At 32.0% G+C, this 21,858-nt stretch overlaps 2 protein-coding genes across 2 annotated transcripts in view; one reads left to right on the forward strand and one right to left on the reverse strand.

Annotated features, from left to right (window-relative positions):
* The window catches only part of Liprin-alpha (PTPRF interacting protein alpha), a 50,824-nt gene extending 32,441 nt beyond the window's left edge, over positions 1-18,383 (forward strand). The window contains exons 2-24 of the mRNA XM_077431426.1: positions 317-418; positions 757-921; positions 1,005-1,079; positions 1,207-1,359; positions 1,986-2,072; positions 8,810-9,097; positions 9,212-9,337; positions 9,474-9,643; positions 9,723-10,032; positions 10,109-10,234; positions 10,310-10,507; positions 10,598-10,786; positions 11,180-11,293; positions 12,461-12,585; positions 12,749-12,793; positions 13,632-13,770; positions 13,873-14,099; positions 14,187-14,392; positions 14,471-14,626; positions 14,717-14,831; positions 14,963-15,119; positions 15,205-15,321; positions 15,400-18,383. Coding sequence (XP_077287552.1) covers positions 317-418; positions 757-921; positions 1,005-1,079; positions 1,207-1,359; positions 1,986-2,072; positions 8,810-9,097; positions 9,212-9,337; positions 9,474-9,643; positions 9,723-10,032; positions 10,109-10,234; positions 10,310-10,507; positions 10,598-10,786; positions 11,180-11,293; positions 12,461-12,585; positions 12,749-12,793; positions 13,632-13,770; positions 13,873-14,099; positions 14,187-14,392; positions 14,471-14,626; positions 14,717-14,831; positions 14,963-15,119; positions 15,205-15,321; positions 15,400-15,528 — 3,519 coding nt within the window. The 3' untranslated portion in view covers positions 15,529-18,383. The remainder of the gene's footprint in view (positions 1-316; positions 419-756; positions 922-1,004; positions 1,080-1,206; positions 1,360-1,985; positions 2,073-8,809; positions 9,098-9,211; positions 9,338-9,473; positions 9,644-9,722; positions 10,033-10,108; positions 10,235-10,309; positions 10,508-10,597; positions 10,787-11,179; positions 11,294-12,460; positions 12,586-12,748; positions 12,794-13,631; positions 13,771-13,872; positions 14,100-14,186; positions 14,393-14,470; positions 14,627-14,716; positions 14,832-14,962; positions 15,120-15,204; positions 15,322-15,399) is intronic.
* On the reverse strand, positions 18,363-20,451 carry Polr1E (RNA polymerase I subunit E). Its single transcript, XM_077431437.1, has one exon. It carries the CDS (start codon positions 20,393-20,395, stop codon positions 19,292-19,294), a length of 1,104 nt encoding a protein of 367 aa, XP_077287563.1. The 5' UTR covers positions 20,396-20,451; the 3' UTR covers positions 18,363-19,291.
* Between the last annotated feature and the right edge of the window lie 1,407 nt (positions 20,452-21,858).

Raw genomic sequence — 21,858 nt, forward strand, 5'->3', positions numbered from 1 at the left:
AGCTTTTTTCCGCTTGTATGTTTCGCAGTAAACAATGGACTAACCGAGATTACGCCCGCTAATGGATCCCCGTGCTCCCGCAGGATATCGAGTGTCTGTCATTGCGCGTATATTATTAATTGGATCTGCTGTGTGGTTCAACAGTGTGTTCTTTGTGTTTTAAAATATGTATGTGTATATATTTACAAGTCGTTATGATTTCAAATTAATAAAAAACGATGACGTGCCCCATTCGATCATTTTTTCCATCATATTTTTTCATCTTCATTTTTGTTATTCATATTTAAAAATTATAATTTAAATTTGATTGTTTCAGGAATTTGCCACGCTCACCAAAGAACTCAATGTTGTTCGAGAAAAACTTGTGGAGCGGGATGAAGAAATTTCAGAACTTAAAGCTGAGAGAAATAACACTAGGGTATTATTTTATACTTTCATTATTTTTCTTTAATCGGGAATATACATATTTTTATTTTTGTTAAACGATGAAAGGGAGGCCTTTATTTCCAGAAAAAATATTGGCTTATCTTTAAATGCATAAAATGGATCAAGACCGATTAATCAGTTAGATAACGGTTTTTGTAAAAATTTATACAATTATTGAAGGATTCGTTATTTTCATTTGTTTATTTGTTTTGCATGAAATTAATCTAATCATTAGAAGAGATTTTTTAATCAAAATTGAAAAAAAATTATTTTTAAATTAAAAATTATCATATGTATGAAAATGTGAAATTTTGGAATTTTTGCTTTCAGTTACTTCTGGAACATCTCGAATGTTTAGTGTCAAGACATGAACGTTCTTTGCGTATGACTGTGGTTAAGAGGCAAACTGCTCAACAATCAGGAGTATCTTCTGAAGTTGAAGTACTTAAAGCACTTAAAAGCTTGTTTGAACATCACAAAGCTCTCGATGAAAAGGTGATGAGTGTATTTAATAACGAGTGAATATTTTTTATCAAATAATAAAAGGTTAAAATAACACGAAACGTAAACATTGACAGGTAAGAGAGCGGTTGCGAGTTGCCTTGGAAAGAAATACAACTTTGGAAGAAGAATTAGCTCACTCTAGGGAAGAGGTATGTAAACTTTTATTCCTAAGAATCAAAAAAGCAAATACTTTTCCACAATTTTAAATATTATTTAAGTAAATAATTTTTAAATTGTCACATTTTTAACAGTTTGCGTAATTTTTTGTTGAAATAGTTACAACAGTACAAATTAGGGGGTGCTGTACCAAATAGTCTACAAGATGGGGGTGATCATAGTAGTGAAGGATTATCTCCAAGACCTAAGGAAAATGGGCAATTGAGTAGTAATTCTACAACAGATGCGAATGGTGAACATCAAATGATCAAGGTATATAATAAATTAAAAAGCCAATGCGAATTTTCAAGTGACAATTTCTTTGAATATATTACAATTTTTATTGAAGGATGTTAAACGAGAAAAAAATATCTTGATATTCAAGCTGTTGGGTCTTTGAGTCGATTGTGAAAATGTATTGTACAAAATTTAAAACAAATGTGATAGCTAACAGAAAGTAATGTGTTTATGAAACTGATTTTTTTTCTAAATTATTGATGTGGCTTTTTTATATCAATTAAAAAATATATAAATTCTGTACACAATGTATGTTTGCTGTATAATTTTTTATTTTCATAAAAATTCAATGATTTTTTTTCACTAACTTTTTTCTGCTCTTTTGAACCGTTTCTGAACATTTATGAGTTTATAAATTGCAACTTTTTGATTAGATAGCAGAAAAAAGTTAATTACATGATATTAAATGGTGCTTGTATTATTTTTATGAATCGCATGCTAATGATATGTTAAACAAACTCTTGTATACATACATATGTACATACATACATATACAATATGAACATGTTTAGGCATATACATATTTACGTTTGTAGTAATTAGACATGTGATGTGCTCTGCATGTAAAATTGTGTTTGTTTTTTTCTGTTCTTTTTATATAGTCTGATGAGACCCCACAAGTAAATGGAACACCTTTGGATAAACCCGATAAGAAGATTATCGAACTTCAATCAGCTTTAGATAAACAGGTAATTGAATGATTCCTGACTAAGCAGCATCAGCATTTGAGTTGAATAGTTCAAAACGACATTGTACATATGATTAATTGAAACTTTCGCCATTTCATTACTTTTACTGCATGCTTATCCATATTTAAAACTATGTTAGGGTTGCCAGATTTTCAAAACCTCATGAAATTAGTATACACATCAGTGGCGTGCAGTGGAAATTTCTCGTTTATATCAGACAGCTTTACTTAGATAATTAGTAGGATACAAGAGTATGCAGTATGACGTCACAGCATGCAATTTTATCCTACTCGCGCACATCAAAGTAAAGCTCTACAATAGAAACAGATAAATCTTCACCGAATGCCACTGATATACATACATATATAATATATGGTATCACAAGTCGTTCACAGACAGCTCCGTCACGACCGTTAGCTTACCAATATTTCGTTCATGAACGAAATATCAGTAAACAACATGTATGTGAACCAACAATCGGGAATTAAGAGTTGTAAGCGATTTGTCGTGAACGAATCATCCGTAAACGAAGCGTTAGTGTGCGAATTACACTGTTCGACACGAAAAATGTTACAGAGACGAGATATGACTTTTCTTATAGATCTATGCCCAGTGAACACGAATCTGGTAATAAAAAGTGTTGATTGGCTCGAGATTCGGAGATATATGTGTTTTTTAAATCGCGCGATTTTTCTATATCTTGGTGTTGTTCGGTCGATTTCTCAAAATCTGTTAATTTCCTGTTAAAAATGAATATTGGAATCTACAGTCGGGTATTTTATCTTTCATTTGTAGTACTTTTCAGCTTTCAAATCTCTCTAAGTAGTCGTCCAGTTCAAATCAAAAGTCAAAATTACGTATTTTCACTTGGGATTTTTTCCCACTGTTAATACTATATTATATTGAGTATTTTCTATTGAAACATGTTTATTAGGATAGTGTTCTGGCCACACTATTTTTTGATTTCGTTTAAAAGGGGTAATTGGATGTGTGGTGAATTTTAAACCGGTTAATTTTCGAGCAAAAATTTCGTATTAGTAGAGAACATATTTGTATTGCGTGCGCTGCATCATTCTCCGCTGTAATGTGCGTCATTGTATACAACGATATAGAGTGGTCACAAACTTTTTTCAATGTGTTTTTAAATAATTTTGTAATGAAATAATTAGAAGGATTTGAATTTAATAATATATTTATTGAATACGAATATGTATAGCGTAAAAATAAGTATCAGTACATTTTAAGCACCCGAATAAAAATAAAAATAGACATGGAAAATAAAAACAAAAATCAAAATGAAATTAAATACGAAGATAATGAACATTTCAAAGATAAATAATTGTGAAAAAATAAAAATATATCTATATTAAAATAAAATATTATGTTATATATGTTCTGATATTGAAATATCAGAACATATATAGGAATAAAAACAAAATATTTCATTTTTTAAGTTCTTTGTACCTACTTAAAAAATATAATGCTTTCGAAACAAAAATATATAAAATTGAAAAATTAAAAATATTTATTTATAAAAATGAAAAAAACATGAATAATATAATGAGAATATTTACATACATATATCACAGATATAAACATGATTGATAACTGGTTTTCCTCGATAAAATACATTGCCTTCATCTTTTTCGTTTGTATACAAATTCTGGTTCAGCTCGACTCAATGTCCAGCAATAATCCGCTAACATTGTTGAACTGCATTTACCCTGATACCGCTTCTCCATCACCGAAATATCTTGATGAAACCGTTCACCATGCTCGTCGCTCACTGCACCACAGTTATCCGGGAAAAAATTTAAATGAGAATGGAGTATATGTATCTTCAATGACATATTGCAACCTAATTTTTCATATGACGACAAAAGATTTTTAACAAGTTCATCGTAATTGTCAGATTTTTTGTTTCCAAGAAAGTTGTTTGCTACCAACTGGAATGCATTCCATGCTGCTTTTTCGTCACCATAGATAATACGGTTAAACTGTTCATCTTTCATGAGCTCCCGAATTTGTGGACCAACAAAAATGCCTTCTTTAATTTTTGCGTCACTAATTTTTGGAAATTTCTTGGCTAGGTATTTAAAAGCTGGTTCATCTCGATTCATAGTATGGAGGATGAACGAATGAGACGACTGGCATGTTAATGCACGTGTTTATTATATGACAGCTGAAGACAGAGTGAGTAGTGGCTCTCCGAACCCAGCCGGGTTGGTCCCCACTCGCAAGAAGGCAACCAAACTCGACCATGTCGTATAAGCGAGCCGCCACAATAGCTTTAACAAAATTCTTAAATAGACCTAATTTGATATGCAGTGGTGGTAATAAAATTTTAGTGGAATCCACAAGTGGCAGATGCTTTACATTTTTTTCTCCTGGTTCGAGTGATAGTCGGACTGGCCAATCCATCTTCTTGTAATGGTCTTTTTTCGCTCTACTGTCCCACTCGCATAAGAAACAACAGTATTTTGTGTAGCCTTGTTGCAATCCTAATAAAATACCTATTACTTTGAAGTCACCACACAGCTTCCATTTATGTTTATCATAATTGATGTATTTTAAAAGGGTTTGCATATTTTCATACGTTTCTTTTAAATTGTCTGCATACCCAATTGGAACTGCCGGTAGGGTGTTTCCATAGTATAATAAAACGGCTTTTAGGGCAGATTTTGACGAATCAATAAATAGTCTCCATTCTTCTGGATCATATTCATATTTTAGAGCGTTCATCAAACCTTCTATGTTTTCGCAGATGGTAAGTCTTCCATACATTCTAAAAAAACACTCGAAATCTGCATGGCGGCTACGAAACGAAGTTACTTTTACTTTTTCCTGTAGGAATTTCCATTGTTGTAACCTAGATCCCAATAATTCTGACTTGTATTTTGGCAAGTCTAGATCTCTGGCAAGGTCGTTTAATTTGTTTTGATCCATCTTAAGATCTGGATCAGGCTCGACATCGTTTTGAAAATCCGGATCTCTTGAGGTTGATGGCAGTTCACAAATTTTGTTCACAAATCTGTTCTGGTTCAAATATTGTGGAAATTTGCGGTGGTACTGGAATAGAGAATTCTTCATTGTGGGGTACAGGACGAAGAGCGGATGGTATGTTGGGGTAGGTCATAGTTAGCCTTTTCTTTCGAGTAATGCCACTCCGAATCAGAGGAGTAACACAAAAATAGCAATCGTTGTCATGATTCCTTGGTTCTCTCCATATCATGGGAATAGCAAAACGCATTGATCGTCTCTTCCCTAACAACCAACCGCTAAGATTTGATGTACAAATATTACAACATATATGTGGCGCCCAGCTTTTATCCTGATCGCCTATCTCACACCCAAAGTATAGATGGTAAGCCCTTTTGATTTTTTTGATTTTTTTGATGTTTGGGTTATAGAACGTCTTTGCGATAAAAAAGTGATATTACCGCAAATGTAGCAAAAGTTATCTGGTCTGTTTATACACTGCCGTTCCATTTTGTCCACACGTTGCACATTAACGGTAAAGAGAACACAAAGTTATTTATGACGGTCGCGAGGATTAAAAATCAATTTTAATATCACACACTCAAACAGTTCAAAAAAAAAAAAAAAAAATTTTTACCTAAATATACGTTTAAAAAAATTAAGTCTATAACTTCGATCCGTAAAATTCTATGGTTTTATCAACACCTTTCGAACTGAAAGACCTCTCGAAGGGAACTGAAGTACAATACGAATGTATAAACACATAAAAGAGGTAAAAAGAGCGCGAGCATAGTGAGTCATCGACCATCGTATAGCTCGTGCAGCGTACACTTCACGAGCTACATATATGTACAGCGCACGCAACACAAATATGTTCTCTACTAATACGAAATTTTTGCTCGAAAATTAACCGGTTTAAAATTCACCACACATCCAATTACCCCTTTTAAACGAAATCAAAAAATAGTGTGGCCAGAACACTATCCTAATAAACATGTTTCAATAGAAAATACTCAATATAATATAGTATTAACAGTGGGAAAAAATCCCAAGTGAAAATACGTAATTTTGACTTTTGATTTGAACTGGACGACTACTTAGAGAGATTTGAAAGCTGAAAAGTACTACAAATGAAAGATAAAATACCCGACTGTAGATTCCAATATTCATTTTTAACAGGAAATTAACAGATTTTGAGAAATCGACCGAACAACACCAAGATATAGAAAAATCGCGCGATTTAAAAAACACATATATCTCCGAATCTCGAGCCAATCAACACTTTTTATTACCGGATTCGTGTTCACTGGGCATAGATCTATAAGAAAAGCCATATCTCGTCTCTGTAACATTTTAAAAGTCGTCATTTGTCGAACAGTGTTATCAGTGAACGAAGTATCGCAAGTGACACACACTCGCGCCTTCAGCTTAAACGGTGTGTAAAGCACACCGTTTACGCGCACAAAACACAAATCCGTGCTCTACTAATACGAATTTTTTGCTCGTAAATTTACAGATTTAAAATTCAGCACACATCCAATTAACCCTTTTAAACGAAAACAAAAAATAGTGTGGCCAGAACACTATCCTAATAAACATGTTTCAATAGAAAATACTCAATATAATATAGTATTAACAGTGGGAAAAAATCCCAAGTGAAAATACGTAATTTTGACTTTTGATTTGAAGTGGACGACTACTTAGAGAGATTTGAAAACTGAAAAGAACATTGAAAACAAATGAAAGATAAAATACCCGACTATAGATTCCAATTTTAATTTTGAACAGGAAATTAACAGATTTTGAGAAATCGACCGAATAACACCAAGATATAGATAAATTGCGCGATTTAAAAAACAAATATATATCCGAATCTCGAGCCAATCAACAATTTTTATTACCAGATTCGTGTTCACTGGGCATAGATCTATAAGAAAAGTTATATCTCGTCTCTGAACCAAAAAAAAAATTCGTCATTTGTTGAAGAGTGAAATCATTCGCAGGAATCACATTAATCACTAGAATTACATTTTGATTTAAATACAGACACACATGATTCAAACACTTGCATAGATTCAGCTAATGCTGGCATCTACAAATTCTGTTCCTAAAGGATCATACACCAGGTTGTTACAAAAATAAGAGTCTTTAACTACATACGTTTTTCTACATGTATGTATGTATGTAGTTAAAGAGTCTCTTTAACCCTTTGCCCGCGGCAATAAATATAGCGAACAAGCCCTGTACGCAGCACCTTTTTCGCGAATTTGGCAATCGAGTTAATATTTTAATATTTACTCAAGTAACCAGATATGTTAATTAACACATAAATTATTATTTTAAACAATAAAATACATAATATATCTCGTAGTTTTGGCTTAATTTTTCAAATAATCATTCTTCATACAATTGAGACGTTGTTCAACAGACGTGACGTCACATAAACGAGGTTTCAGTATGGTTCCACAAAAAACTAATTTGACTAGTATATATTCATTTTAAACAAATTGAATAGATGGCATTCAACTCTCAGTAATATATTGAACCAATTTTGAACCTTAAAACAGTTGAAATAGGCGCATATAAGGTTCAAAATCCCGTGCAAAGTTCAGAAATTCTATGGAAGACAGCCGCGCTACAGATTTGCCGCGCAAAGCTTCCATAGAAGACGGCCGCGGGCAAACGGTTGAATACATACGTTATCCTACATGTATGTATATTTGTTAAAGTGGGATTTTCAAAACCATTATGGGGTTCCGGATTTGTCTGTTGACCTCGAAATCGTCTCACTTAAATGGGGACGTCTGGCAACCCGGAACTATATATATATTATATAAAATATGTTCCTGAAAATCATTAACGTCAAAATTAGGAATATTGTCATATCGAATTTATTTCATTGGTTCTCATTTTTTATTATAAATAAGTAAATAAAACGATCGGGAGATTGAATTGAGAGTATGAGATCTTTATGGTTTAAAATCATTTCATTTAATTTCCTTCAAAAGAATAACACAACGCGTACATAATAATTTTTTAAAAACTTTCTCCACATATTCATGTTCTTTAAATTTATATATATTATTTATTGGATTGGTAATTATAACAAAATTTATACAAACTATATGTTTAAACTTAGAAAATTTGCATGTTGTCAGCATGTTACAATCGATATTCCATTACATTATTATATTTATAGGTTTAGGTTCTACAAATTTTTGAATAAGAAGAAATTTCAATATTTACCAAAAATAATATATTGTTTTCAAAATTGTTAATATCATATTCATAATCGATTTCTTTGACATAATATTTATTGTAATAATTTATTTATTCATATTTTGTTGTACATGCATATTTAGCGGTGCGCCTGGTTTGACTGATTCGCGTTTCACCAAAACTCTGAATTTATAAAATTCTTCATCTGTTCGGTATTAGAGATATAATATATATAAAAAAAATGTTTATTTAATTTTAAAAAAGTGTTATAAAATGTTTATTTATAACACTGTGAAATGCTTATTTTACGTGGTAAAAATCAACTATTAATAAAATATAGTAATAATTGATTTTCAAATTTAATTTAAATATTTTCATGGTGTGTTAATACCTTAAAAATATATACTAACTTCCTGTTCAAGCCGACGAGAAATTTAGAAATTTCGTTTCGGTCAAACGACCATCAGTCGAACGGAATAGACTCCATATTTAGATATATATTTTCAGTGTTATGTATGTTTCTTATTTATCACTTATAGTCCTCTGAATTAACATCATGGCAACGTCGAGTGGGAGAATTGACATCGAAAATTGCAGAACTTGAAGATAGTTTAAGTAAGGGTCAGAGAGAACTTCTTAAGAATCAAGAACAGTGCAATAAGTTACAGAGAGATCTTAGAGAAAATGTAGCTCAGAAGGGCGACCAGGAAGAAAGAATAGCTACGCTTGAAAAAAGATATCTTAATGCTCAAAGAGAATCCACCTCGCTTCATGATCTTAATGAAAAATTAGAACAAGAACTACAACATAAAGAAGCACAACTTAAGGTTTTTTAAATTTTCTATTTACTATCTAATTATCATTATTCGTGTTTATAACATAGAATACATTGTTGTATCTTATTTTTATTAAATTAACTTAATATCTTTTGTTTTACATAGTTGCAAGAGGAAAAAATAGCTGCAATTGAAGAAAAATTAGAGTTGTCTTCCCAAAAATTAGCACAACTTTCTGCTCTTCCAGAAATGGAGGAACAACTTAAAGCCAGAATGGAAGCATTAAGTCAGGTATAACTATTATTTTTACTTGTGTAAAGTTTTGAAATTTTACCTGTCAAATAAATATGCATATTATTTAGTATAAATTGGCAATGAAACTGTAAATTAATTTATAAATTCTAATTGTAAATTTCATATTTTTAAGGCACAGGAGCGTCATGGTTCTGCTGAAGATAGAATACAACGATTAGAAGCTACGTTAGATGAAAAGAATGCTGAATTAATGCGACTTAATCAGCGACTGCGTATGAATGAAGAACACAATACACGTCTTTCAGCTACAGTTGATAAGTTACTCTCAGAATCTAACGATAGGTATACCATATGGTTTTTTTATTATTTTGAAACTGAATTATTTAAAAATATAAACTGATATAATTTTGTGATCTTATAGATTACAAGTTCATCTGAAAGAACGCATGCATGCTCTCGAAGAAAAAAATGCATTAACGCAAGAATTAGATAAAACAAGAAAAGCTGCCGAAGAACTTCAGGCAGAAAAAGCTGATATAACAAAAGAGTTAGCTAAATGTAGATTGGAAATTGATGGTGTTCGACGACAGTTACTGCAACAAGAAATAGCTTTTAATATTCAGCAAACCGATGCACTCACTCGATCTCTATCACCTGGGGGTGGTGGTAGGGAACAAAGCTTTTCAAGAAGTGCTAGCCATACCAGTTTTGATTCACGGCACCAATCAAAGGTAACACCGATTAGGTTCTCGTATTTTAAAACCAGCTTTATTTCATCGATGTTGTATTTTAATTTTTATTCGACAGATGGATAGTGTATGTCTAGGCAGAGTAGGCGGTCTTGGAGACGGCGGAGTTGAATGGGAGAAATTACAACAAGCTCATGTTTTGGCGAATGTTCAACAGGCGTTTGATGTTAGTAGTGATATAGAAGTAAGTTTTATTTTGAAACGTAACTATAATTTGACTGCATTAAATGTACTAATGTATTTTATTTCTTGTTTGCAGAACGATGATGGTGACAGCATTTTCAGTTCTGCAGCTGAAGCTCTTTCACCCGGTGGAGGTAGTGGTGCTGGTCATACTGATGCCGCGGCTCTCGCTCTTATGCTCCAAGAACAATTAGATGCCATTAATAATGAAATAAGACTTATACAAGAAGAAAAACAAACCACAGAAGCTCGAGCTGAAGAATTAGAATCAAGAGTTTGTGTATTTTTATCACTTCATTTTTTATGTTTTTTATATATGTACATAATAAATGCTATATGCTATGTTCATACATTTCATTTATAGGTGGGAAGTTACGAACACATGAATTTAGTTGCAAGGGGGGGTAGAGATAGAGGCGGAGGTTCACCACCGGGAGTTCCTTCCTCAAATGTTCCAGGCAGTGCTCATACTCCTCATTCCGGTACTTCCACACCACAACAGAGGCACTCTCCCTCCAGACAAGATCCATATATGCTTCACAAATATCATACGGTTGGATATCATTCTATTTTATTGATTAATTAATTAATTAAATTATTTATGGATAATAGACAAACATTGAATCTTACGAGATATAGCATGTACGGTTGTAAGCGTAAAAGTGTGTGCAGAACAAAATGCCAAGTTTAAAACCAACGCTTTGTTTTATTTGACTGTTTACATCAATTAATATAATACTTCAAAATATTTAACTTGAATAAAATATTTATGATTTAAAATATAGATTTATCACAGTGTTATATTCTATAAAATCATCATTTTGTTTTTCTGAAAGCTTTAAATTGCTAATTTATTAACCATATACATATTTACAAGGGTCATATTCAACAAGAAAAAAAATTAAAAATTGATTTAGTAAAATTATAAAATGATTGGGTATGACAGGCACCAGCATCTATGTCACCTGCACATTTACACGGATATGTCACAGCTTCACCTGGTGGATTACCGCCTTTGGCGACTCCTCACAGCCTCTCAGAATCCTTGCCAAATAGCCAGGTACTTACGAAGCTCTGCCCCTTATCTGTCCTCGGTTACTATTCCTCAGTAAAATTCCTTTATTGAGTTACACTCGTATATACATATACATATATAATATGCTTTTAGAGCTTCCTAACAATAATTCATATTACAGTTATGCATGATATGACCAAATGAAAATCTACAGCAAATTTCTCATTGGAACTATAGATATTGGAAAAAATTGTATATAGTATAATGTATAAATTACATTTTATACGTATGCATGCACATGTGTGTTTGGGAGCTTGTGCGTCTGTTTGCATGCATGCATATGTGCGTGTATGTTTGTGTGAAGATTTGTAGGTTTTTTGGGTGACACGTAATTATGGTGTTACAATGATGTGGAGAAACTACATATGTCGTGGTCTTGGTGCATGCTCTCACATCACCTGAAAAATTTGCTTATAAATACTATTTCCCAAGATAGAACTATTTATACACATTTTTATTTTTATTTTTGTTATTATATAGTGTCATGATGCTTAAGGGTCACATACTAACTTAAATTATTATACCCTGAATGTAAAATGAAAAAAAAATTGTACAAAGAAAATGAGCTTATAGTAAATTTGCATTAGTTTGATTTGTCTACATGATTTCGTCGCATAAAAACCCCAGCTATCTTTAAGCTTATTTCTTCTGAAGTGATTTCTAAAGGTGTATACTCATTAATAATGTTGTTTGGCTTTGTACTTTATTTTATATACTGGCTTATGTTAAGATATTGATCCCTCTAGTTGGAGATTTGACTCGTCTATGTAAATCTTGGATTTATATTAAAATACTTTCAATAACAAAGTTATTTTATTATAGGTATGGCTTTGGTCCCACATTGTTATTTCATTTGCTTGAATGTTACTTTTTATTAATAATTTTGTGTTCGTTGATAAGCATAAAACAATAGGAATTTACAAATGGTATTAAATGCGTACAATCAATTGTACGTAGATCTTTTTATATCAATTCGAGCTATTTTTATTTAAAATCTTTATATTCATATTGGTTGTATATTTAATTTTTATATTTTGTTTGTTTGGGGATCATTGAATTCTAATTTCAATATTTTTGATTTTTATTTATGATTATTTACCTATTTTAACAGTTTAACTTATTTTTAATCGATCTATTCTCTTCACTATGTAGTTACAACTCAGTGGGTCTGATGATCCAGCAACTGTTGGAGGTGCTGCATCACCATTAACTCAACGTTCTCTTCGACTAGAACGTGTGGCACAGGCTTTACAATATGAACAAGAACAACTGAGAAGGTACGAATTTTCTTTTTATTTGCGATAAAAATTTCATTTTTGGTTGTACTATACTTTTACTTTTGATTATTTTTTCTGTCGTTCAAATTTACTACCTTCATAATGTGGTGCATTCGGTTTCCATATTAATTGTGACTCTTTTTGCTATGCATTCAAACTGAAGGCGAACTGGTGCTACAGGAACTCTCTCCAACTTCCCTATTCACAGGTGCACTTCTACAACTTCTTACCCCTTACATAGATTAAATGTTCGATATCACAGCGATCAAATATTAAAGCGCTATGAGAGTACAAGCTGTTTTCACATAGAGGATAAAAAGCTTCAACGTTTAAAATCACAATACAATTATTACAAGTGTATTCAAAATATACATTTTTACATGTCTCCCACTAACGCTTCTCACAACGCTCTTCATAAAAGTAATTTGTTTTATTATCCCGATGTCAAAACTTCAATTTGTTACATTAATTATTAAATTACCAATACATAACAAATATTATGACGAATTATTGTATTGAAAAGTATGTGAGCACAATGTATTTTAAAATTAATTTTAAACTCACTGTTACGTTAAATTTCCTATATTTTATTTTTATAGTAACTTTCTGTTATGTTAAAAAAAAATCAATAAAACTTCTTTAAATTGGTGAACTTTTTAATGTACTTTAGTTCAATATCTTTAACATTCCTAAATTTAGAAATGCTTGCTACTAAACAGATTTATCATTATATGTACATACATGAGTTCACCGTAAAAATCCCCCGTGATTGTATTTTACTTAAAAATTTGTAAAATTTTAATAAGTCACCTGTGCGTATTTACATATATCTTTGTATGGTATTTTTGGTAAAGATAGTATTTTTTGTTGTCATAAGCTATGCATTTCATAACATCTAATTGTTTTTAATTTCTATTGTTTCTTTTTACTTTATCTATGTTTTTCGTAATGAAGCTAAATTAATCTTAATTGCTTGGAGTTTATAATGTAATTGTGTTCGCACATTGCTTTTGTAGTATTTGACCCTGCGTTTTTCCTTATAATAGTTCCAGTCAAGAATCTCTTGGTGTTATGCTAAGTTCACCAGCTTCAGTTGCTGCTCAAGCGGCTGCTCATGCAGCCAATCACCAAAAGAAAAGGGGAATTAAGAGTTCTCTTGGAAGATTTTTCAGCAAGAAAGAGAAGGTATACATATTTTATAAATTACATAAACCTGCATATTTATAAAACAATAATTTATGTGAATAATTAATTTTTATTGTTGAAACGTTTTTTTATTATTTTTAGGTTAAAGGAATTAAAGACTCACTAGGTGGTGATTTGGGTTCACTGTCAACCATGAGTGGTCTATCACAACTTGGCGGTTCATCATATTATCCAAATGATTCAGCGTTATCAATGGATACAGATCTTACTGGCACAGGAACAATCAGCTATCAATCCGGTCCACATTCGAGGCCCGGAGCTCAAGCAGTTCAAGCTGCCAAGGCTGATTATGGAATGCAAAAGAAAACGTATGTAGACTCTAATAAATGTATTTTATTTCGAAAGTTTTGTATTTACATATATATGTATATTAATTTTCATTTTCAAATTTTTAGTCGAGAGAGAGATTATCGCCATGAACTTTTGGGTGAAGCTATGAAAGCCGGCACTCCATTCGCACTGTGGAATGGTCCTACTATCGTCGCATGGTTAGAATTGTGGGTGGGAATGCCTGCTTGGTATGTAGCTGCTTGCCGTGCTAATGTTAAATCCGGAGCCATAATGAGTGCTCTGTCCGATCAAGAAATTCAAAGAGAAATTGGTATGTTACAAAATCGAGATACTTTAAAATTTTAAGAGTTTTAAAAGTTTTTAAACAAAATTGTGATAACTTTTTCAGGTATAAGTAATCCATTACACCGGTTGAAACTACGGCTGGCAATTCAAGAAATGGTTTCATTGACATCACCATCGGCACCACCAACGGCTAGAACAACACTTGCTTTTGGCGATATGAATCATGAATGGATTGGAAATGCATGGCTACCATCGCTGGGTAAAACTTTTTCACCGATTTTTTTCATAGGCAGATGTTAACGTATTATTAAGTGCAAATGTACAATTTTGAAATGAAATTCTATTTTAGGAATGCCACAGTATCGTACAACATTCATGGAATGTTTAGTTGATGCAAGAATGTTGGATCATCTTACAAAACGGGATTTAAGAACTCAGCTTAAAATGCTTGATAGTTTTCATAGGTAATTAAACTTCTATAATATGTAGATTTGTCTTTTAAAATAAATACCTGTATATTACAACTTATTTATCGATTTGCAAGAACGAATCAGGTAATTATTGTTTGCTAATATAAATTATATTCCATTTTCAGAACAAGTTTTCAATTTGGTATATCATGTCTTAAACGACTTAATTATTCGCGTAAATTATTAGAAGACAGACGTCGTGCCAGTGAAAATGCTTTACAAGATGTAATGGTATGGACTAATGAACGGCTCATAAGGTGGATAGCTCAAATTGGTTTGAAGGTAATATTTTATTTTTAGTGCGTCTTATTTAAAAAAAATCAAACATTCACATGGACAAATAAATATAAAAAAATTTACGTTTCAGGAATATTGTAATAATTTATTAGAATCTGGTGTTCATGGAGCACTAATTGCACTAGATGATGGTTTTGATGCTAATAGTATGGCATTAGCCCTTCAAATTCCAACTCAAAATACACAAGTGAGCCGAAATTAATAACTAGCTAAACAATTATTTAATATTAAATGTACAAAATTTAAAACAATATGTATTTTTCAGGCTCGACAAGTATTAGAACGCGAATTTCTTGATCTTATTCAAGTGGCGACTGACAGACCTCATCAACGTGCAGGTGAACAACCACACAGTCTGGCAAATGATAACAGTATGGCAGCTAAAGCTTCTTGATATACAACAACTATAAATTAGACCATTTAGTGTTTTTCTCACATAAAATGAATTCAACAATTAAAAATTAGTATACATTTTAAATATATATATATCAAACTTTTGCTATAACTATTATAAAATTAATAATACAGGCAGACAATAAACATATTTTTACCTGGAAATATACTGCCAAATCGATTCCGCAATTTACATTCCTAAAGTTTTTTTGATGCCAGTTTTCACCCCACCAAACTCTTAATACGTAATAAGAAAAATAAACTGCTTATTTTTATTTTGTATATAATAATAAAACTGTTGATAAAAAATCTTAAAATCTTGTGTTCTAGTGCTACTTTGTGGTTAAAATAAAATGAATCTGTTATACTCTTTACTGACATTCATGCGACAATTGAAAATTTTATTAATATATTTTTTAATATTAAAGACTGTTAATGTGAATATTTAAAAAAAAGTTAGTGTGGCCATTTAAAAATCTTATATAATTCATGCTTCAATGTAATATGACATTGTTTATACTATTAATTAGTATTATGGATATAACTGAATTTGTATTAGTTGAAGTGTCTCATAAGTATTATATAAATTGTCGTTATTTTAATACCAATTTTCTCTAGTCTTTTATTAATTGTCAACCAGTGGTTTTAAATGACTTCAATACCAGTTGAATATTTTTCAAATTTGAATATTCATTTCACTTGTAATGCTAATATGTTAATTTTCAAATTATTTTACCTGCTGAAAACTTTTGAATTTATAAAATAAATAATACTGTATACTGTTTTAAGATTTTTGTAAATAATTAACTAATTTTGCTGTTTATCCGAGAATAGGAAAAACTTTTTGATACAAGTATTTTTTATATAATTGTGTGCTATTTTCTAATTTTTATAAAACAATGTGTAAAATCTTGTATGAAATTTTGTGATACTTATAATACATTTTATTAGTTATACAAATAAAAACATACACACGTACATATACATATAATATATTTAAACACTGAAACACAATCTTGTTTCGTGATTGGTAGTTTGGGTCAAATATCTCCCGAGCTAAAAGTAATATCTAAGATTTTATTTAATTTTGTACAATATTATTATTTAAAAATCAAGTCTTTGCTGTAAGTTATATTTCTATTGCTAGGACAAATGTACTTTTTTTTATAATTTAAACAAATTCCATCTCAATTTTGACGAGTTTATTTTAAAAACGTTTAAATCATTAAACAGCATCATTCGAATTAATTTTATATTGCTTTAACAGTATGGCAGTATTTTATATTTAAAAAGTGGAAATCTACAAATATAATTAGCGATTTAGATTTTTTTTCATTTTCTAATGTTTTTTTTTTTGTTGAAAATTTTTCAATATATTTTATTCAATATTATTTATTATCTAGTTTTGTATCAAATTTCAAACACTTATGTATGTATGTATGTAGTTAGTAAACAATATAAAATTATCAAGAATATGTATAGTTAATTTCCATGTACAATTTACCCCTTAACCGAGAAATGCATCTTTACATGCATTTCTAAATAAATAAACTAAGCTATGCCTGTATCAAATTATAACAATACGTGAGATTTTAACATAAATAAGCATATGTGATATAAAACAGTGTGCTGGTAGAAAACAGTATTTTTAAATTTTGTTATGAAATAATAGAAAATTTTCAACATTATCAAGTATGCAATTTTTAAATACCCTTTTAAATGATATGTGGTGAATATTTGAAGGGACCATGAAAATTGATACAGGAAAGACAGCGTTTATTTGTAATTTATCAAGAGGAATAATGGGCTTGTATTGGGTTTTTAATGTGTGATAATTTGAAGAAAATGTTGAATATGTAGTTGCATTTTGATGTTATACTTGTGAAAATTGATATTCAATTCATCTATCACTAATTTTGTGATAATGCTGAACAAATTTCGTAATATGTTTCACATTCTTGTTGAAACACTAACTGATATATTCCAATGATATAAACGTGGAAATAAACATTTAAAATCTTATTACTCGGTTAAGGGTTTAATGATAAATATTGTAAACAAAATAAAAAACCACTCCTCATATCACAGTTGATTTTAGAAAAAGTTACAAATTTGTTAATCCGCAACATAATGATGAGAAATGTGGTTTAAAGTCTGTGATTTTTTTGTTTTATTACAAGCATTTTTTTTAATGTCTTAAAAATATATTTTATTTGTACAAAATAATTAGAAACGTATTACGAATATGTGATAATCCCATAATTTAACAAAAAATAAAATGCAATGTTCTTTTTATACAAGTGGAGTAAAAAAATTGTTGGATGTAACGAACGTGTAATTCTCAATCGACTTAACCCTTCATGACACTAAAAGCAATCTATATGTATTATAAATTCGTGTAAAATAACATGAAAATTATCGAAAACATGAATAATGCCATACAATTCAAGAGTAGACGGGCCGATAATGCCACTTAATATTGTTATGTAAAAACAAATCGATATACATTAGACATTATAGACAAAAGTTAGTCAATGTAAATATTATTAGGAATAGTGTCCGCTTGTAGAATAAAGTTTTTATCTATATATTGACCACTTATTTAAATTATACTTCTCATCACATTTATCATTTATTCTCATAAATATTTTTATATATTTACATTTCGCAGTACGATTGTACAATTTATTGTAAATCATTTCTTATATTTATAATTTAGTTACCATTTTGTTATTATTACCTGAATATGAAAAAGTATATAACATGTGTTGATAAACAATTGATTTATTAACGGAGTAAAATAAGTGTTGATGAAAACGAAAATCTTTTGATAGAAATAAAAATTTATTGTTGTACAATATTTTTTTTTTGTTATTACGTATTATCACAATTTACGCTAAAATGGAGAAAGTAATTCCGTGTTTGCTGACAATGTTTTGCCTTAATCACGTCACTATGATTTTGTGCACTGTAGTGCGTCGTCAGAATGTCTGTTTGCTCAACTTGCTTGTAAATATATATTCTCTCAAAATGTACCCAATGCACATGATACTTCATTTGCATTAAAAACATTTTATAAAATACATATATAAAAAAGTATATACATACATATATACATATGCTACATTGCAATATAATAAAAAAACATTGCGTAAAAAGTAAATGTTTATTAATATTTTATAATACATAAAAGTTGATTGTTGACATATTTTCATTTTTATGCTTACTTAGTGCCCTGCAAACCCTTTTCTTTAATTCTTTTCGTCGTTTTAATAGTTTCCCCGAAAAATCGCTAAAATTTCAGATGGCGCAAAAATCTCAATTAAACTACAAAGAAATTGAATAAATAAACAATTGCAGTTGGAGGTTTTGACAACAAACACGATTAGGAACAACCTTAGCCTGAAAACCAGGATCTCTTAAACAAAAACCAAATGATTGCAGTCGGATCAGAGGGAGGGAAACTGATTAGAAATAGGAAAAAAATCATCAATTAAGTGTACAAGTTTTATTCAAACTTATTTAAAAACAATTGTAATATACACATGTATGTATATTTCAAATTAATATTACTTAAAAACTAAAAGAATAAATTACTTTTCAATTTACATTGTATTTGAAAGTTACAAAATAAAATATCAGAGTATTTAATTAAAATACAATATACCTTTTGTTTCTTTAATATACATACATATTTTATAAATGTATTATTCTCATAATATTTTACACATTACAAATAGTATAATCTTAAAAAATACAATCTTTCATTTTCTGTCTCTCTTTACATGTACGGTTGGACCTTTGACTAGCGGTAATTTTAGAATAATAGAGTTTTCACCGTTCGATGTGCTGATTCGTGCACCCACAACTTTAACTAATTGTAGCAATTTGGTTGAAGTAACGTGAAGATGTTTAATTAGTTCATCATATTCCTTAATAACGAGGTTCGACGATAACAATAGAAGAACTATCAGATAACAAATGCCTTTGTCTTTCATAGTTTGAGGACGGGTTCTACCTTTGTCGCTCCGAATGGAAAACTTGTCCAAAATGGCATCGTTCACCTGTTGTGAAAATGAACAAACAATCAAATATGGAGAACGGAATCTTTTATAATCGCAAGACAAATAATCCAACAAGCAATCAGCATATAACAAAGCAATGCAGTCGTGTAACGGGGAGGCGCTATTTGAATTTTTCACATTCAAAATGAGTTTTTGGATATATTCAGACTTGATGTAGGAAGTGTCGCCGTCGATTACGGATTGAGCGACAGATTCGAGGGCTAATTTTTCTTCAGTCGATATAATAGTATCTAGCGAGTAGACATGTCTAGGATCGGTAGCATCTCTGTCAGCTGGCGGGGCGTATCTTTGGAGCGAGTTGGCTTCTTCGTTGACGACTATAGACGGCTGGGAAATATCCATCTTGAGCGCTGTGGTCTCTAGTTGGGCTTTCAACGTGTCAACGTCGATCTTTGATTTCTTACTCTGTTCGTGGTGACGTTTCTGCCTTTTAGAGCCGAACTTCTCGGCCAGGTTCCGGCTATTGCCATCGACATCGTTGCGTTCGGGCTCGGAGGGGCGGTACACGATGGGACGCAGGCAGGCAGTTCCCACCTGTATCGCCCTCACCTGGCCGGTTCGTCGATCCCGCGCCAGAATCACCTGTCGAGGCGAATCGTCTTCCGGCGATTCCTTGGTGACGTTTCCCCATCGCACGGTGCGCCCCCAACAAGCGGCCGCTCGCACGCCTCCAGATGCTCCCGAAAACGTTCCTTCGCGAAGAATAGCACACGACGACACGCTGCCCGGAGGGGGGCCACCGCCCTGCAGCCGCACTATCACCGGTCGAATCGCACTCGCCATGATGCGCACGTGCGTTTGACGTTTGGCTTCACTAACCTACAGATAAACGTCAACTTACACTCAAGCTGGCCAACTTAAGATTCCCTCCTGTCTGGCCGCACTATGCGACAATCGAACGATCCGACACTTCACAGTGTGCGACAATACAGTAAGTCCTCTACTAAAGGTCTGTTCATACCTAGTCAGCACGTACCGACTTCAGCAGGTATCCGGCCGTACAAAAAGTATTCTTTGGTACATTTTGTATGGGTATATTCATACCAACCGTCACGTTTACGCCAAGGCAGGCTTACAGCAGTACCCGACATTTCCTGTTCATACCTTACAGCAACACCCGTCAATGTATCGTATCCGTTTTTTTAGCCACCGTGGAAATATACACGCGAATTACGTGCCATGAGTCAGCCGCTTTGCTGTTTTGGACCAATTATCGATAGTGACAGTTGACAGCTGTTCAATCTTTCGACATGGTTTTGGCGCAAATATTTAAAAAAAAAAATAATTTTTTACGGAAATATTTAAAAAAAATTTGTCCATCATCCACAAACTCCTTATACAGTGTCCAAAACTCTCCTTCGGTTTTTCTATTTTTTAACATGGGATGCACATCAAAACGCCTCCGTGCTTATTTATTGCCTTCTTGAGATTCTTCTTCCAACAACAACGCGATTATACATAATTTTTCGTTCGATAAACGCCGAAACATTTTTTCTGACTTGTATTCTGACGCGTAGCTACGAATGCACGTGTATGCATTAATATTGTAAGTACTCGACAATACGACGTAAGCAATATTGCACCGTATCGCCATGTCCTGTAATGTATAAGTAAGCCGATTTTGCCTTGCACTCGGCCAAATTGCTGTAAACGTGACGTGTCCGCGACGTGTAGGTAGATATGAATAGAAATGTAATAAAATGACATATTTGAAACGGAGTCGTGCAGTGCTGTTAAGTATGAACAGACCTTTGTGCGTAATAATCACCGAACCGATAAATAGCGATATAAACTGGTTATTCCGCACATTGCCATCGCGCACACGTCAATCGTTGCCACGAAAATCGCTGAAATATCTGACACTCGAGTTCTCGTTATATAAAAAGAAATAGTACGACTGTTAGCGTGGGTAAATCTCGATGGATAGATAGAATCTTTGGGTTACAGATGTTCCGTGATCGAGGTTTTAGTGATGTGCGCGAGATTGCTTTGTGCGGAATAATCACTGAACCATACTATCGCCCATTTTTATCATACCTTAAAGCTAGGGCTGCTAGGCGTCCCGGTATTTCGGGTTTGTCCCGGCGTCCCGAAAGAACCTTTCGGGACACCCAAATGTCTCGGTTTTCGATAGCTGCTTATTAACCTTTCATGTTCAGAAATATCGAGCCCCCGCAGTTATGAAACTCCAAAAAAATGTACGAATCTCAATCTCACCGTAGATCCACATCAATGGCTCAAGAAAA

The sequence above is a fragment of the Arctopsyche grandis genome, chromosome 5 (genome assembly GCF_051622035.1).
Source record: "Arctopsyche grandis isolate Sample6627 chromosome 5, ASM5162203v2, whole genome shotgun sequence".
NCBI lineage: Eukaryota > Metazoa > Arthropoda > Insecta > Trichoptera > Hydropsychidae > Arctopsyche > Arctopsyche grandis.

Coding starts and splice junctions, on each gene's coding strand:
- Polr1E (XM_077431437.1), bottom strand. CDS start 20,395: ATGGCGAGTGCGATTCGACCGGTGATAGTGCGGCTGCAGGGCGGTGGC.